Here is a 19,544-nt window from a genome sequence, read left to right on the forward strand (position 1 = left end):
TCACTAAAATGCCAACTGTGTATTCTTACACTGTATTTACAACTGTGGAAAAGAAGTATTCATATGAATAACAACTAAAATTGAATATGAAACAAATGGAAACAATCAATTTGTTAGGGTGGTGGATATTTCCCACCCTTTAAAAAATTTCAATGCTGTATTTCGTGCAAGAAAAAATATTTCATTTGAAAGAGACAATTATGCACTATAAAATTTGAGTTTGTAAAAGTTTTGAAGGAAAACATTTAAAACCACCGAATAAACACTACTATGGACAATACACAATACATATATATTTTAGAATATTATTGCTCAGTCAGCCTTAAAAAACTGAATTTTAATCTTTCATATACTAGATGACAGTTAAATGTTGAATGCCAAATGAAGGGAAAAGTCTGTTCCTCTTCATTTATTTAAGGGTTTGGAGCTGTTGACCTGGGTAATAAACACTGTAAATGTGTGTGTATGTATGTGGGTGCATGTATGTGTGTGTATGTACATATACTGTTTATATACACACTGTTAGATTCAAAAAGCAAACTGCAGAACACTCCCAGGGGTTACTGGTGGATAAGAGGGCTGAGACCAAGACAGGGGTATTGGTGAGCATTTACTTTTTATTTGATATATTTCTGTTTGTTGTAGGTGGCTGTTTTATATATTCTAGGATGCTTAGCAGCATCCCTGGCTTTTTCCCACTAGATGCCAATAGCAACATTCCCCCTTTCCCAGTTCTGACAACCAAAAATGTCTCCAAATCTGCCAAATGTCCCCTGAAGGACAAAACTGATGATTGGGCATCACTAACCTATGCTAGAAGAGCTACTGCAACTAGAATGAAAATTACAGTAAGCCTAGATAACTTTTAAGTTAAAAATACTAAGAAATTATTAAAAATGTGTTTTCATTCAACAAACTAGCTTACATTTCACAAATGTAATGTTTCACCTCAAAGATCCATACTTTGTAAACTCACTCTGAAGTACTCCAATCAAAGCACAAAATGAAACAAAGAAACAAAGCCAAAGAAGGAAACCACAACAAGGTACCTGGGGAGAGGTACTGCCCCAGCCTGGCCTCCCTTTACTGCCTTTCTTGTCCCTCTAGACACTCTGCCACCACCGCTCAAAGGCTTAGGCTCTTATTCTGTCCCTGCCACCAGGACCCCACCATGGCTTAGCACCCAGGCCTGCCCCACTTTTTTTATTTTCAATTGTGGTAAAACACGTATAACATAAAATTTAATGTTTTAACCAGTTTTAAATGTACAGTTCAGTGGTATTAAGTACATTCACATTGTTGTGCATCCATCATCTCTATCACCAGAACTTTCCTCAAGCTTCCCAAACTGAAATTCTGTACCATTAACTCTTGACTTCTTATTCCCTCCCTCCTTCTTTATGAATTTGACTATTTTAGGTATTTCATAGGAGTGGAATCATATAGTATTTGTCCTTTTGTGACAGGTGTATTTCACTTAGTATAATTCCTTCAAGGTTCATCCACCTGTAACTTGTGTCAGGTTTTCCTTCCTTTTTTAGGTTGAGTAATATTCCATTGTGTGTGTGTGTATATCACATTTTATTTGCCCATCCATCCTTCAGTGGACCCTTGAGTTGCCTTTACTTATTGCCCATTGTGAATAATGATGCTAGGGAACATGGGTGCACAATCATCTGTCTGAATCCTTGCTTTCAATTCTTTTGAGTATATACCCCAAAGTGGAATTGCTGGATCATATGGTAATTTTATTTCCTTTCCTACCTTTGAACCTTCCTCTTAACTTTCTCCCCTCAATCAAAACACACTCGTCATCTGTCTTATTCTGTGAGATGCTGCTGTCAGAAAGCTATCACTTGGAAAGCATCTAATCATGACAATATATTAATAGATGACAAGGCCTAACATACTACCCCTCCCAGAGACATCTGCATTTTAATAGAGGAACATCTTAAGGAAAAGGAATTACTGCATCAAATGGTGGCTTTTCAAAGCAGCAACAGGTGGGGGTGCAGGGTGGGATAAGGCACATCCAAAGCAAGACCTCTCAGAACTATTTCTAGTTCTCTCTTTTCTCACCCCCTAAATGTAGACTCCTCCCTCTTGCCTATCCTAGGTTCTATCCTCAGTTACCTTCTCTGCATTATTTAATTTGCCAACAAGCAACATCCTACTATAAACCCTCTCAACACCCCTCCCTGGGGGTCCTCCCACCAGGCAGTGTCTTTGGTGCTGGGGAAACCAGGTGATCCTCATTCAGGGAATCTGGACAGCCCCAAATAGAACCTCCTTTCTCTCTTAAGTCTGTTCCTATCCCTAGGTTCCCAGTGTCTTTTAACGGTTCTGCAGCCTTTTCATGTTCAAGGGTTTGGAGCATCTCAAGCTTGTTTATATTATATCTTCACCAAGTCCCTGTTACTCTGCATCCAGAACAGTTCTTCGTCTTGTCCTCTCTTCCACTCCATCCCATTAGACTGACCTATTCAGGCTCTGCCCAGTACCTTCCAGGTCCCACTGCCCCCATCTTGTTGTATCCATCTGTCCCTGTATCTGCAGTGTGTGCTACTAGGTGCCAAGGCTCTCCAATGCCTATGAAATGAAATTACAATTCCTCAGCTTAACTCTCAAAACTGACTCCAAAAACCTTTCTAGCTTCCCCTCCCACTGCTCCTCCTGATGCACTCTCATCAAACTGAACCAAGTGCTGTTGACTGAGCACAGCCTGAAGTACTCACCTGAGCTTTTGTGCACTCTAGTTGCTCTACTTAGGTGCCGCCCTGATTCTCCCCCAAATGCTTTTCCTCTGAACTCCCATTGCATTTTATCTATGCCATCTCCACAGCACATCTCAATCTGAACTTGTCTCTAAGAACCCTTGCTTTTAACAGCTGTAAAAACTGTCTTCTCCACTCCCCGGCCCATCCTCATTGGCCATCAACCTGAGAGTTGGGGTACCCAGCCTCCAAGACCTTCTTCCTTCAGTGTTGGGAGTGCACTGTTCTTTTTGGCCCCACAGCCATTACACATGCTGGCGCTCTACTTGGAACATCCCCCAACATATACACTTAATTGTTCATCCTCCTTCAGATTTCACCCTTGTGTATAAGGAGCCATCTTTGACTGCATTTTCTGTTTACAGTTTCCTAGTGCTTATTACAATTCACAATTATAAATATACATTTATTATTTTTATTTTTATTAGATTTATTCAATTATTTGCTTTCTACTCCATACCTAGAGGGCAACGACTGTGCCTGTAATGTTCACTATTTTACCTCCAGTGCCCAGCAATGTATATGGCATATAATAGGGGCCAACCCAAATGTATTTATTAAATATATTAGCATTTTGTTCTTTGTAGCTTAGTCTATTTGCTGAGGAGGTTCTTATAAAGCCTATACTTAATCCAGCCTCCCCCATTCTCCTGCCACTCTCCCCCTCCTCTCTCTCTAAAAAAAAGTGGGGGGGAGAGAGAGAGAAAAGGAGAAGGAGAAGGAGGAGAAAAAGGAGAAGAAGGAGAAGAAGGAGGAGAAGGAGGAGAAGGAGGAGAAGGAGGAGAAGGAGGAGAAGGAGGAGAAGGAGGAGAAGGAGAAGGAGAAGGAGAAGGAGAAGAAGAAGAAGAAGAAGAAGAAGAAGAAGAAGAAGAAGAAGAAGAAGAAGAAGGAGAAGGAGAAGGAGAAGGAGAAGGAGAAGGAGAAGGAGAAGGATATGGTGGGGAGACAGAGCTCTGAGAACACAATGGAAGAAACAAAAAACTTTCAAAAAGAAGACTATCAACAATAAGGGACAATACTGCATTCATGAAATAATAATACGATTTTTTTTAAAGGAACCATCAGAGACCTCTTTCCTGGAAATAAAAATTAAGATAGCAAAAATAAAGAATTCAAGAGAATAAAAATAATATAAAGTTGAGAAAATTTCTCAGAAAGTAGAAAGCAAAGACTAACTTGATGATGAAAATAATGATAAGATTTAGAACCTACGATATATAGCAATTACCAATGTGCCAGGCACTGAATTAAGCCTCACAACTACCTTATGAGGAAGGTACTATTATTATTCTCAAAACAGAAAATAGGAAAGCTAACAAATTAAACAATCGAACTGAAAGACCAAAGAACAGAAGGGCAAGGACCCTTGTCTTTTAGAAATATATGTAGGACATTTACTGAAACTATATTCTGTCTTGGCTTCCCAGAAGAAAACACAGGGAGTAGGTGGGGATGCATATGAAGTAACACCAGCCAAGATTTTTCTGTGGGCGTATTAATTTTGATACACCCATTAAGATATGCATGGAGATGCCATGACATAGTGATAATGTCAGGTCTTTAAAAATAAAAAATCAACAGCATTTAAAGGCATGAAGTTAGATAAGATTACAAGGTTAGAGTGAAAATGGAAAAGAGCAGAGGATCTGGAACAGAGAGCCTTGCCGCACTTCAACGTTTAAAGATCAAAGAGCAAATATTTTACTTTTCAGTTGTGATAAAGCCACAAAATAATACATATTTAAAACAGTATTATATATTGTTACAATGGTATATTTAAAGGCTAACAGGCTCTTGCTGTTGACTATGTGCAGTGCATAGAGACCTTTTGTTATGTTTACCACTGAAAGTACACGCTATGGGAGAAAAGATTTTTTTTCATGTAAATTAATAATTATTTGTAAGCTGTAATTGCTTGAAAAGGTTTTTTGAAACCTGTACACAGAAAGAAAAGGTGAACAGAAGACAGTGATCATGTTCACTGGCTAAACAAGAATTAACACTTCTCAAAACTTAAAAAGTCTGATGATATCAAAAGATAAGTAAAAAAGAACTCTCATATGCTGCTGGTGGAAATATAAATCAGTAAAACCTCTGTGGAGAGCAATTTCACAATTCTAGAATAATTTAAATCCAGCTATTCCACTTCTCAGTATATAACTGTCCTGAAGAAACCATTACACATGTGCAAGAGTGAAAAGACATTCACAGCAGCACTGTTAGTAAGAGCAAAAACTGAATAGTGTAAATGTCCATCAATGGGGGAAAGAAAAATAAAATGATACATCCATGTGATAGAATACCATCCACTAGTTAAAATATATATTAATCATTATGAGTGTATTTCAAAAATACAATAGTGAATAGGAAAAAGTTACAGAACAGTATGTATAGTATAATATCATTTACACAAATTTTAAGATTATTATACTGGTTTCCTCTGAGGAGATTAAGAGAGAAGGGGATGGAATTGGGAAAGCATATTAAAGAAACTTCAAATTTAGTAATAATGTTTTATTTCTTTTATAATATAAAAACTGAGATAAATATAGCAAAATATTAAATTGTATTGATTCTGGGCAATAGGTACATAAGCATCTACTGTATTATCCTATATACTTCTATCTCTGCAACTGGGGGAAAAAAGACACTATGCACACAGTGATTTATTCATATAGGAGAAAGAAGACAGAATAAACAATGTTTTTCGATGTTGATTCAGTAAAGAAAATAGTGAAAAATGTTAAAATAAGTTTCTTATGGTCAACCGAACGTGTATCTTTTCAGCATGTTGCACCAAAAATAGGGGATAAAAAAAAAAGGGAATAAACAAGAAACTTTCAAAGCTGGCTCTAAAAGGCCAGAGTACAGTAGGCCCTCTCTATATCGCGGTTCACTTATCATGGCCTCGCGGTATCACGGGATTTTTAAAAATATTATATTTAATTATTTATCACGGATTTTTTGCTATATTGCAAGATTTTGCGGTACTGTATACATATGTTGTTAAAGTTACGTAGGTTTAAGAGTGTAGAATATGTTTAAGAACATAAATAGTCTCTATAAAAGTGTGAAAAAGGTTAATAAGGGAATGGGAAAGGTTAATAAGGGACTGGGAACGGTTTGTAAGTGTGTGGGAAGGGTTTATAAAGCCTTAAAATATATATAAATAGTAAAATAAATGTAAGGTTCCTACTTTGCAGATTTTCACCTATCGTGGGGGGGTCTAGAACATAATACCCGAGATAAGTGAGGGAATACTGTATTTACTTGAGCTTTCAAAATGATAGATAAGATTAAACTATTCCTTCAAGGTCCTGAATACTTGGTTTATTCAAAGGACTTATAGCTAAGGGATATATCTAGTATTTAAAGAGCTTGAATATGTTACTCTAGGGCTGAAATAACAGTTTTAAAAAGTTAAGAAGATGTGATACAAGCAGTTTGTCATAGTTTTACTCTTTCCCAACCCATGATTATTTTCTTCAGTATCTGTAGAAACTGACAATATACTCATCATTACACATATTTAAAAACCACATCCAAGTGTTAAATTAAAATTGAACATAAAGCAGTACCTTCACAGCCAAATACAATCAAATAATGGATTAGGTACTAACTTGGCACCAGCCTTTACATTGAGACATTTAGTCTTCTGAGTTTACTATCTGATAGAGTTGAAAACACTCTACAGTGAAAAATTCCCCTCCATAATTTCTGAGTTCAGACTCAGTTTAAATTTCTGACAGTTCCTTGCTGCCATTCTCAGCAACTATAATTCTCAATTAGGACTTCTTCATTTCACAGAAATTAAGTAGGAACAGAAACCAACTGGATGTCAAATTTAACCTATGACTCAACTCTCAGGTCACTCACTCCATAACACCATTCACATGAGGAAATACATTCTCACTTTTAAACCAAGCAGTTTTATGTGGAGATTTTGCCATTATTTCAACAACACTGGCAAAAGAAAATAAATAACAATATAATAATAGTTATATTTTGCATTTTGTATAATACCCAAACTAGGACAGTAAAAAAATAAAAATCAGAGCTAAAACTGTTCTTTCTATTCATGGAAATCAGTACTGATAAGAGCAAGAGCATCAGCATTAATTAGGTGGCTGTACCATAATGGCCATCTTACCCAGCTGGTTCTTCATGCCCATGAGCACAGAGTTCATGTGAGCTTTGGATGCATACAGCTTGCTTACAGCCTTCCTGGACCTGATCATCTCCTTGGCCAGAACCACACAGACGTCTTTCTGACCCTTCTTGGCAGCATCTTTCACAGACCGTTTCACTTTTTCTTCTTCTCTTTGAATATCTAATTTAAAGCACAACATAAGACACCAAAAAATTAAGGGCAAGCTAGGAGACTTATTGGTATTCAAATCTGTTCTTACTGTGATCTAAATATGTCTTTTAAGTAGGGAAACAGGAGGATATACACAATTAAAATAATTAATGTGATGGGTACTTGTTATTTCCAGATACAACAGTAATTAAAGAGTAAAAATAAATCCTATTACACTAAGACAAAATTTCAAAACTGCTTTTGCAAACCCTTCCTAATGTTTGTATTGGTACTAAGAAACTTTAATTCTGCAAATGCATTCCAGAGCTTGCTCTAATAATCAGTAAGTAATATTGCCACAATTATGGGAACACAATCTTTGTAGTCATTAATGACTTACAAAAACCTGCAACTTATGGAAAACCTGAATATATTAAAAGTATCATAACAGCATTAACTAGTGTTAAGATATGTCTACATTATGTGCTTTATGAACAGTCAAGATTATTTTTGTACCATTTTAACCATGTTAAGTACACAGTTCAATGGTATTAAGTATATAAGTACTTTGGTGACCCATCACCACCATCCAACTCCAGCTTCAAAACTGAAACTCAAATCCATTTAACAACAACCCCCAATTCTCTCCTGCCGGCCCCTGGCAACCATTATTCTACTTCCTGTCATTATGAATTTGATTATTCTAGATACCTTATATAAGTGGAATCATACAATATTTTGTTGTGTGACTGGCTCATTTCATTTAGTATAATGTCCTCAATGTTCATCCACATTGCAGCACGTAGCAGAATTTCCTTTATTAGGCTAAATAATATTCCATTGCATGTAAATACCAAATTTTGTTTATCCATTCATCCATCAATGGACACTTGGGTTGTTTTCAACCCTTAGCTACTGTGTATATGTGCTGCCAAAGCAAGCACCTTAGTTACTATGATTACAGTGTTCCCTCACTTCTCGTGGGTATACGTTCTAGACACCCCCACGATAGGTGAAAATCCGCAAAGTAGGAACCTTACATTTATTTTAGTATTTATATATTTTTAAGGCTTTATAAACCCTTTCCACATACTTATAAACTGTTCCCAGTCCCTTATTAACCTTTCCCACTCCCTTATTAACCCTTCCCACACTTTTATAAACACTACTTATGTTCTTAAAACATATTCTACACTCTTTAACCTACGTAACTTTAACATACGTATACAGTACGGCAAAATCCCATGATATAGTAAAAAATCTGCAATAAATAATTAAATATAATATTTTTTAAAATCCCACAATACAGTGAAGCCGCGATAAGTGAACCATGATATAGAGTGACTACTGTAATGCTGTTATGAACTTGAGTATACAAGTATCTCTTCAAGAACTTGCTTTCAAATCTTTTGTGTATATACTTATTTTAGCATAGACTGGGTGGCTTAAACAATGTAAATGTATTTCTCATAGTTCTGGAGGCTGGGAAGTCCAAGATCAAGGTGCCCCAAACCAGTTTGGTTCCTGGTCAAAACCAACTTTTTGGTTTGCAAATGGAAAGCTTCTTGCTGGACCCTCACATGGCCACAGAGATCATCTCTTGTATCTCTTATAAGGGAACTAATCCCATTAATGAGAGCTACACCCATGAGACCTAACTACCTCCTAAACATCTCACCTCCAACTACTACTAACACATTGGGATTAGAGCTTCAACATATAAAATTTGGGAGAAACACACATATTCAGTCTCTATCATTCTATCGCTGGCCCCCCCAAATTTATGTCCTTCTCACATGCAAAATACATCCATTCCATTCCAATAGCCTCTTCTCTTCAAATTTTTTTGTAGAAGTTTGAGAAGAATTGCTGTTAGTTCTTTAAATGTTTGATAGAAATCACCAGTGAAATACATCAGGTCTAGAGTTTTTCTCTGTCAGGAGATTTTTGATGACTAATTTAATTGCCTTACTAGTTATAAGTCTTTTTTTTTTTTGTCTCCATGTTTTAGCCTTCAGAGATATTTGTGTTTCTAGGGATTTATTTATTTCATCTAGGTTATCCAATTTGCTGGAGTGCAGTATAATTGTTCACAGTACTCTCTTACAGTTTTTATTTTTATAGAATCATCAGTAATGCTCCTTTCTAGCTATAGGTTTATCAGCTTTTTGTTGGTATTTTTGAAGAACTCACTTCTGACTTTTCTCTGTTGTTCTTCTATTCTCTATTTTGTTTTTCTTTGCTCTAATCTTCATTATTTCCTTCCTACTGCTAGCTTTAGATTGTGTTGCTCTTCTTTTTCTAATCCGTAAGTTGTAAAGTTTAGGTTGTTGATTTGAGATCTTCTTTTTCAATGTGATTTTATAGCTATAATTTCACTGTGAGCACTTTTGCTGCAGCCCATAAATTTTGATTGAGATAATTGTATTGTGGTTTTCACTCATCTCTAAGTATGTTCTAATTTCCCCGGTGATTTGTTGTATAACAGTGTTTAATATCTACATATTTGTGAAATTTCCAGTGTTCTGTTACTGATTTCTAACCAACCACCACATGGTCAGAGAAGACATCCTATATGATATCTATTGTTTAAAAATGCCTGCGACTTTATTCTTGGCCTAATATTTGGTCTATCCTGGAAAATGTCCCATGTACACTTGAGAAGAACATGTATCTTGTTTGGGGATAGAAATTCTCTATATGTCGATTAGATCTAGTTCATTTGCTATGTTGTTCAAGTACTCTATTTCCTTATTTATCTTCTGCCTGGTTGTTGTTATCTACTTTTGAGAGTGGATTAAAGTCTCCAACTATTATTGTAGAACTATTTTTCCCTTTAATTCTGCCAATTTTTGCTTCATATATTTATTTTGATGATCTGTTTTTAGGTGAATACATGTGTATAATTGTTATCTTCCCATTATATTAAAATTGTTATTAACATATGTCCTTCTTTGACTCTTGTAATCTTTTTTGATTTAAGGATTTATCTTAAATTAGTATAGCAACCTCCACTCTTTTGGTTATTATTTCCATGGAGTATCTTTTATCCTGTCTGTACACTTTCAACTTATTTGTATCTTTGGATCTAAAGTGAGTCTCTTCTACCCCTGGCCTGGTGGCTCCTCTTGTTGGAGTGTTCTCTTATATACCTAAAATTTGGGCACATACCTAGGCTGCAGTTTCAATCCCTAGTGAGGGTATGTATGGAAGGCAAGCAATCAATGTTTCTCTCTCACATGGATGCTTCTCTCCCCCACCCCCCTAAAATCAATAAATATGTCCTTGGATGAGGATTTAAAAAAACAAATAAGTAGCCCTGGCTGGTGTGGCGCAGTGGATTGGGCACCAGTCTGCAAACCAAAGGATTGCTGGTTTGATTCTCAGTCAGGGCACATGCCTGGGTTGCAGGCCAGGCCCCCAGTTGGGGGTGTGCAGGAGGCAACCATACATTGGGATTTCTCTCCTTCTCTTCCTCCCTTCTTCTCTTTCTAAAATTAAATAAATAAAATCTTTTAAAAACTGTAAAAAAACAAACAAACAAATAAGTAAAATAAATTAGAAAAAATACAGTGGGCCTCTTCTAGATAGCACACAATAGAGTCTTTAAAAAAAAAATCCAGGAGGTAAGATGGCGGAGGAGTGAGGAGAGGTTGCGGTTTTAGGCTCCGGAGACCCGTCTGCAGTTTGGGCTAATTGCAGACAGAACACCTCAGTGAGCAGCTGGACATTGGCGGGAGTTGAGCCAAGGCACTGCTGGATTAGAGAAAATCCATCTGGGAACAACCTGTTTAGTGAGGATAGCGGAGAAAAAGGGGACGAAACGGGATTCCTGACTGGGGCGGCTGCCCGAGCTGTGGCGGGAAGCACACAAAGGATTTTTGCCGACCACAGGCTACCCCAGAGAGGAGTCAGGCGGAGAGCGGATCTCTGCCCGCTGGCAGAGACGGGACTCGACCAAGTGGCATTGGCGCTGAAGGACAGGAGACAGCGTGCTGCCGGGCAAGTGAGAACATAATTCTCCTTTATATTTTTCTCTAGTGGATGGTGGAGACGGGAGGAAAGTTTGGGTGTGGTAGGCCGTTCTGGAGGAGCCCAGGCGCAGGGGCGCGCTAATCCACTCCTCAACCCTACCATTGGGTCGCGGGGGCGCACATAGGGAAGTGCTCTCATTCACTGGCCCAGGTGCGCGGGGCCGTGAGTCCAGGCGTCCCTCGGACATTCCCCAACGGACATAAGATCAGTGCCCCAACGGGCACAGGGAGGGCCCACTGAACACGCAGAGGACTGTGCACAGACACCCCTAGACAGCTCCCGTGGGCGCAGGGCCCCAGGCCAGAAAGTAGACCACTAGCGCAGGCTCTGTTTGTGCCCGCCCAGACGGGTGAGGGAAGGCGGGCGGCTGCAGCACGGGAACAGCGAGAGGCGGCGACCCACGGACGCTCGATTCCACTGAGCGCAAGTGTCCCTGGCCCTGCCCTAAGAGGCGAGAGACCAACTCCCGGAGCTCGGCTCAGCGGGACTGAGGGCACGGGGCAGTGTGCGAGCGTGAAAGCACCTCAGCCCGGGGTCAGTGGGAGCTCTCGGGCCGCCTGTGCGGGCAGGGTGACTTGGCGCAAACGGGGAACCGCCGCGGCCCAGCGAAAGAAGGAGCCAATCCCGGGGAAAGCGCTCGGGCCGTCCGCGCGGGCAGGGTCACCTCGGCGTGAACGGGGAACTGCCGCGCCCCAGCGAAAGAAGGAGCCAATCCCGGGGAAAGCGCTCGGGCCGCCCGCGCGGACAGAGACACCTTGGCACGAACGGGGAACCACCGCGGCCCGGCAGCAGTGGGCTCCAACCGCGGGGCAAACTCTCGGGCCGTCAGAGCGCGCAGGGGCTTGCGCGCAAGGGCACCTCAACTGGCTACAGCGGGCAGCAAGGTAGCGCGCCGTGCCGGCAACCGCGGGCGCGCACCATAGCGGCAACCGGGTGCGCACACCAGTCCGGCAAAAGAACAAGAACCTCTGACCTGCCACACTAGACCAGCTGCGGACCCAGAAAAAGAAGGCAACACACCAAGGCTAAAACGGAGTAAAAACATCGTTTTTTTTTTTTTTTTTCCTCCAAATTTTTTCTCCCAAATTTTTTCTCCCTTGTTCTTTCTTTCTTCTTAATAATTTCTTTTCTTTCCTTCTTTCTTTATTCTTTTCCTGGGGTTTTTTTGGGGGGGGCTTTTGGGGGGTATATATATATATATATATATATATATATATATATATATTTTGGTTCAATTTTTTTTTTCTCTCTCTTTTTTCTTTCTTCTGTATTCTTTCTTTTCTATCTTTCTTTGTTCCTTTCTTGCTAACCTTTTGGGGTTTTTTGGGGGGGGTTGTGGTAAATTTTTTATTTTCTTCTCTTTCTCTCTTTCTTCTTTTCTTTCTTCTATTTTCTTGGGGATTTTTTGGGGGAGTGTTTTTCCTCCACCTCTTCCAATAATAACAAACTTTATCTCTAACGTGTTGCATATAACCTCTCCTTCTCATCCTTTCTCTTTAATAGTGGTTTATTCGTTTGTGTGTCTAGCTTAGCCCCCCTATTACTTTAAATAATACAATATAATTACTATATAAACCCAAATACAATACAATCCCACTTTCTTACTATACTATGTATTTTTCTATCCTTTTCTTCTATTTTTCTTAACATACAATGTAAATATTACTAACTGGCTTGCACAGTCTCAACTATTATTAATCTATCAACCCCTCTATCAAAAATTATATTTTTCCTCCCCAAAAACAACTCGTATCTATTCTTCTTATAGTATAAAAGCTCAAATCTCTTTACATTTATATTAATACGGGCTAGTTGGCTAACGATAGCAGGATAGAGTGGGGGATACTTTCTGAGGGTGTGGGTCTCCTGCCTGGGCTGTGTGTTTATGTCTTTAACAGCATATCCACAAAAGAACTCAAGACAAAGCAGATAGAGTGACTCTCAACCAAGTAGCCAGAAGGAAGATCCTATCAAAGAACATCTGAAATATAACCGAACAGCATAAACAAACGACATAAAGGGTAACTCAAGACCATCAGGCTCAGGATATCAAAGAGACTGCACCACTGAAACTCCCAGACCTTCGATAAAGAATATTACACCACAAAGGAGGGAAGTCAAAGCAGACTACCCCCCCAATAAATAAATAAATAAATAAATAAATAAATAAATAAATAAAAACAAAAAGAATCCAACATGGTAAGACGCAAAAATAACCCCTCAATGAAAAGAAAAGAGGAATCCTCAGAAAGAGAGATAGACGAAATAGACATAGCCCAAATGTCAGACATGGAATTCAAAACAATGGTGGTAAAGAAGCTCAATATACTCGACATCCTTAAAATCAACTATGACAACCTTCAAGGAAGTTACCAGCAGCTCCAAGAAAATTACAGGGAACTGGCAGAGAACTACACCAGCATAAAAAAAGACATAGAAATCGTTAACAAGAACCAGGAAGAACTTAAGAATACAATCTCTGAACTGAAAAACACAGTAGAATCAGTCAAAAGCAGACTAAACGAAGCAGAAGATCGGATTAGTGAGTTAGAAGATAATGTAGAGAAAAACTCCCAGACAATACAGCAAAATGAAAAACGATTGAAAAAATATGAACAAGATGTAAGGGAATTACAGGATAGCATTAGGAAAAATAATTTAAGGATCATCGGAATACGAGAGGAAGAAGAAAAGGAACATGGAATTGAAAATCTGATAGGAGAAATAGTGACAGAAAATTTTCCGAACCTGATGAGAGGAAAAGCTATGCAAGTCCAAGAAGCACTGAGAGTTCCAATCAAGAGGAACCCCCAAAAACCCACTCCAAGGCACATCATAGTTAAAATGGCAACATTCCAAGACAAAGAGAGAATCCTAAAAGCAGCAAGAGAAAAGCAGCAAATAACATACAAGGGAGCTCCGATAAGGCTATCAACTGATTTCTCAACAGAAACATTACAAGCCAGAAGGGAATGGTCAAAAATATTTCAAGCAACGAAAAACAAAGGCCTACAACCAAGAATACTCTACCCAGCAAGGCTCTCATTCAAAATAGAAGGTGAAATAAGGAGTTTCTCAGACAAAGGAAGACTGAAAGAATACATCTCCACCAAACCAGCATTGCAAGAGATGCTAAAGGGACTGTTCTAGGAAAAAACAAGAGAGGAGAGGAACAGAGGTACAAAGGGAAATGAATAAATACACGTCAATAATAACCTTAAATGTAAATGGATTAAATGCTCCAATTAAAAGACATAGGGTAACGGAATGGATAAGAAAACAGGACCCACATATTTGCTGTCTACAAGAAACACACCTCAAAACAAAAGATTTACACAGACTGAAAGTAAAGGGATATAAAAAAATATTCCAAGCAAATGGACCGGAAAAAAAAGCCGGGGTAGCAGTTCTCATATCAGACAAAATGGATTTCAAAGCAAGGACAATAAAAAGAGACAAAGAAGGACACTTCATAATACTTAAAGGAACAATCCATCAAGAAGATATGACTTTGATAAACATATATGCACCCAACATAGGAGCACCCAAATACATAAAGCAAATACTAGAAGACCACAAAAAGGATATCAACAACAACACACTCATAGTAGGGGACTTCAACACTCCATTATCAACAATAGACAGATCATCAAAGCAAAGAAACACCAAGGATATACAGGCATTGAACAACACACTAAACCACATGGATCTAACTGATATATATAGAACTTTTCACCCCAAAGAAGCAAAATATACATTCTTTTCAAGTGCACATGGGACATTTTCAAAGATAGACCACATGATAGGTCACAAAACAAGTCTCAACAAATTCAAGAAAATTGAAATCATATCAAGCATCTTTTCAGATCACAATGCCTTGAAACTAGAAATCAACCTCAGAGGAAAAAATCAAAGACACCCAAACTCATGGAGATTGAATAACATGCTATTAAATAATGAATGGGTTAACAATGACATCAAAGAAGCAATCAAGAAATTTCTAGAAACTAATGATAATGAGCACACAACAACCCAAAACCTGTGGGACACAGCAAAAGCAGTCCTGAGAGGGAAGTTTATAGCAATACAGGCATATCTGAAAAGGCTAGAAGAATCTCAAATAAAAAACCTAACCACAATGCTACAAGAACTAGAACAACAACAACAAACAAAGCCTAGGGCAAGAAGAAGGAATGAAATCATCAAGATCAGAGCAGAACTAAATGACATAGAGACTAAACAAACAATCCAAAAGATCAACGAAACTAGGAGCTGGTTCTTCGAAAAAATCAACAAAATCGACAAGCCTCTAGCCAGTCTAATCAAGAAAAAAAGAGAGAAGACACAAATAAACAAAATCAGAAATGAAAGAGGAGAAATCACGACTGATACCTCAGAAATACAAATGATAGTTAGAAATTACTTCAGACAACTGTATGACAAGAAATTTGACAATCTAGAAGAAATGGACAAATTTCTAGAAACATACAACCTTCCAAAACTGAATCAAGAAGAAGTGGAAAGTCTCAACAGACCAATAACAAAGAAGGAAATTGAAACAGTAATCCAAAATCTCCCGGCACACAAAAGCCCTGGACCGGATGGCTTCACAGGCGAATTCTACAAAACATTCAGGGAAGAACTAACTCCTATCCTCCTCAAACTGTTCCAAAAAATCCAAGAAGAAGGGAAAATCCCAAACTCTTTCTATGAAGCCAGTATTATCCTAATCCCCAAACCAGGTCAAGACACAACAAAGAAAGAAAACTACAGGCCAATATCACTGATGAACATCGATGCTAAAATCCTCAATAAAATATTGGCAAACAGGATCCAGCAACACATCAAAAAGATCATACATCATGATCAAGTGGGCTTCATTCCAGGGATGCAAGGATGGTTTAATATTCGCAAATCAATAAATATAATACATCACCTAAACAGAATGAAAGACAAAAATCACATGATCATATCAATAGATGCAGAAAAAGCATTTGATAAAGTTCAACACCCATTTATGATGAAAACACTCAGCAAAATGGGAATAAAGGGAGCATATCTTAACATAATTAAGGCTATATATGAGAAGCCTGAGGCCAACATCATACTCAATGGACAAAAACTGAAAGCATTCCCCCTGAACTCAGGAACGAGACAAGGTTGTCCACTCTCTCCACTCCTTTTCAACATAGTGTTGGAAGTCCTAGCCACAGCAATCAGACAAGAAAAAGAAATAAAAGGAATCCAAATTGGGAAAGAGGAAGTGAAACTTTCATTATATGCAGATGATATGATAGTATACCTAGAAAATCCTATAAACTCCACTAAAAGACTACTCAATATAATAAGTGAATTTGGCAAAATTGCAGGGTACAAAATAAATATACAGAAATCCAAGGCATTTCTGTACACCAACAATAAAATAGCAGAGACAGAGACAAAAAAGAAAATACCATTTACTATAGCAACAAGAAAAATAAAGTACCTAGGAGTAAACTTAACCAAAGAGATAAAAGACCTATACTCTGAAAATTACATAACATTGAAGAAAGAAATTAAGGAAGAAACAAATAAATGGAAGCAAATACCATGTTCTTGGATGGGAAGAATCAACATCATCAAAATGGCCATACTACCCAAAGCAATTTACAAATTCAATGCAATCCCTATTAAAATACCAATGACATATTTCACAGACCTAGAACAAATACTCCATAAATTCATATGGAACCAAAAAAGACCCCGAATAGCAAAAGCAATCTTGAGACAGAAGAACACAGCAGGAGGAATCACAACACCAGATATCAAACAATACTACAAAGCCACTGTAATCAAAACAGTATGGTACTGGCATAAGAACAGACATATAGATCAGTGGAACAGAATAGAGAGTCCAGAAATAAACCCAGGCCTCTATGGTCAACTAATCTTTGATAAAGGAGGAAGGAACATAAAATGGAGTGAGAAGAGCCTCTTTAACAAATGGTGCTGGGAGAACTGGATAGGGACCTGCAAAAAAATGAAACTAGACCACCAACTTACACCACACACGAGAATAAACTCAAGATGGATCAAAGACTTAAATGTAAGCCGTGACACCATAAAAGTCCTAGAGGAAAACATAGGCAAGAAAATATCAGATATCTCACGTAACAATCTCTTCACGGATACATCTCCTAAAGCAAGAGAAATAAAGGAAAAAATAAATAAATGGGATTACATCAAACTGAAGAGTTTCTGCTCAGCAAAAGAAAACAACAGCAAATTGAAAAGGAAACCAACCATATGGGAAAACATATATGCCAATGACATCACAGACAGGGGACTGATTTCCAAAATATATAAAGAGCTGATACGACTCAACATCAAGAAAACAAACAACCCAATTAAAAAATGGGCAAGGGACCTGAACAAACACTTCTCCGAAGAGGACATACAGAAGGTCCATAGACACATGAAAAAATGCTCAACATCATTAGCCATCAGGGAGATGCAAATAAAAACCACAATGAGATACCACCTTACACCAGTCAGAATGGCCATCATCAACAAATCAACAAGCAACAAGTGCTGGCGAGGATGTGGAGAAACGGGAACCCTAGTGCACTGTTGGTGGGAATGCAGACTGGTGCAGCCACTATGGAGAACAGTATGGAATTACCTCAAAAGATTAAAAATGGAACTGCCTTTTGAACCAGCGACTCCACTACTAGGATTATACCCGAAGAATCTTGAAACACCAATTCAAAAGAACTTATGCACCCCTATGTTCATAGCAGCACTGTTTACAATAGCTAAGTGCTGGAAACAACCTAAGTGCCCATCTGTAGATGAATGGATCAAAAAACTGTGGTACATTTACACAATGGAATACTATGTAGCAGAAAGAAAGAAGGAACTCCTACCATTTGCAACAACATGGATGGAACTAGAGAGAATTATGCTTAGTGAAATAAGCCAGGCAAAGAAAGAAAAATACCATATGATATCACCTAATACAGGAAACTAAAGAACAACACAAACAAAGGAACTAAATAGAACAAAGAGCAGAATAGCAGTCAATAGGGGGGAGGGGAGAGGGAGAGAAGGGGGATAAGTAAGGGAAGGGTTTAATTAAAGAGCCTGTATAAAAGACTCATGGACATAGACAACAGGGAGGGATATGATTGCGGGAGAGGGGGTGGGCTGGGTGGGGGAGAGAAATTGGGGGAAAAGGGGACAACTGTAATTGAAAAACCAAAATAAAAAAAAAATATATGCATAGAACACTTTGGAAAAAAAAAAAAAAATCCATTCTGCAAAGCTCTTTCAATTGGATAATTTAATTCATTTACATTTAATGTCATTTCTGATGAGGGGCTTACTTCTCCCATGTTGTCATTTTTTCTGTAGGCTTTTATCTTTTTTTTTGGCTTTAATTTCCTGCACTAATGTCTCCTTTTGTGTTTACTCGTTTCTTTTTTATAGTGAAGCTGTTCAAGTTCCTTCTCATTTGCTTTTGTGTATAATCTATAGCTATTTTCTTTGTGGTTACCATGGGGATTACACTTAATATCCTAAAGGTATAACCCTCCTTTGAATTTATGAGCTTAGCTTCAACAGCATACAAAGTTTACTTCTATAGTACTCTGTCTTCACCCCCATTGAGTTCTGATGTCATAAAAGTATTTCTTTATGTACTGTGTGTTCAAACACATAAGACTCATAATTTTTTAATGTACAAGTCTAAATAATGTAGAAAAAAATGAAATTACAAACCATTTTGCTAGTTTTTATAATTGCCCATGTGTTCACCCTTAACAGATATATTTGTTTTTCATGTGGCTTCAAGTTACGGTCTACTGTCCTTTCATTTCAATCTAGAAGATAACCTTTAGCATTTCTTGTCAGGCAGGTCTGGTAGCAACAAACTCCCTCAGCTTCTTTGTGGGAATGTGTTAATTTCTCCCTCATTTTGCTGGAAATAGGACACTCGGTTGATAAGATTTCTTCTTTAAGCATTTGAATATATCAACCCTACTGCCTTCTTGCCCTCAACATTTCTGATAAGAAATTTGCTAAAAATCTTATGGAGGAGCCCTTGTATGTGACCCGTTGCTTCTTGCTGCTTTAAATATTCTCTTTGTCTTTCTAAGTTTGATTAAAACGTGCCTTGGCATGGGTCTCTGAATTTATCCTACATGGGAGTGTGTAGAGCTTCTTGGATGATTATATTCATGTCTGTTATAAAATCTGGGACATTTCTGTCATTATTTCTTAAAATAATCTCTGCTCCTTTCTATTTTCCTTTTGGAACTCCCACAATATGTATGTTCTATGTTTAATGGTGTCCCACAAGTCCTTTTGTCTCTTTATTTCAAATTTTTTACCTTCTGTTTGTCAGAGTTAATTGTTTCAATTGTACTATTTTTCAAGTTCACTGATTCTTCTGTCTC

The 19,544-nt window shown here is 38.1% G+C and overlaps 1 protein-coding gene across 4 annotated transcripts in view; it reads right to left on the bottom strand.

Moving 5' to 3' along the window:
- The window catches only part of CHMP3 (charged multivesicular body protein 3), a 75,680-nt gene that overhangs the window by 33,760 nt on the left and 22,376 nt on the right, over positions 1-19,544 (bottom strand). For all 4 annotated transcript variants that reach the window (XM_090281693.1, XM_090281690.1, XM_090281689.1 and 1 more), the window contains one exon: positions 6,925-7,104. In XM_090281693.1, the coding sequence (XP_090137819.1) occupies positions 6,925-7,012 (88 nt within the window). In that variant the 5' untranslated portion in view covers positions 7,013-7,104. The remainder of the gene's footprint in view (positions 1-6,924; positions 7,105-19,544) is intronic.

Source organism: Furipterus horrens, unplaced genomic scaffold, assembly GCF_987537825.1.
Source record: "Furipterus horrens unplaced genomic scaffold, mFurHor1.1.pri manual_scaffold_6, whole genome shotgun sequence".
Lineage (NCBI taxonomy): Eukaryota > Metazoa > Chordata > Mammalia > Chiroptera > Furipteridae > Furipterus > Furipterus horrens.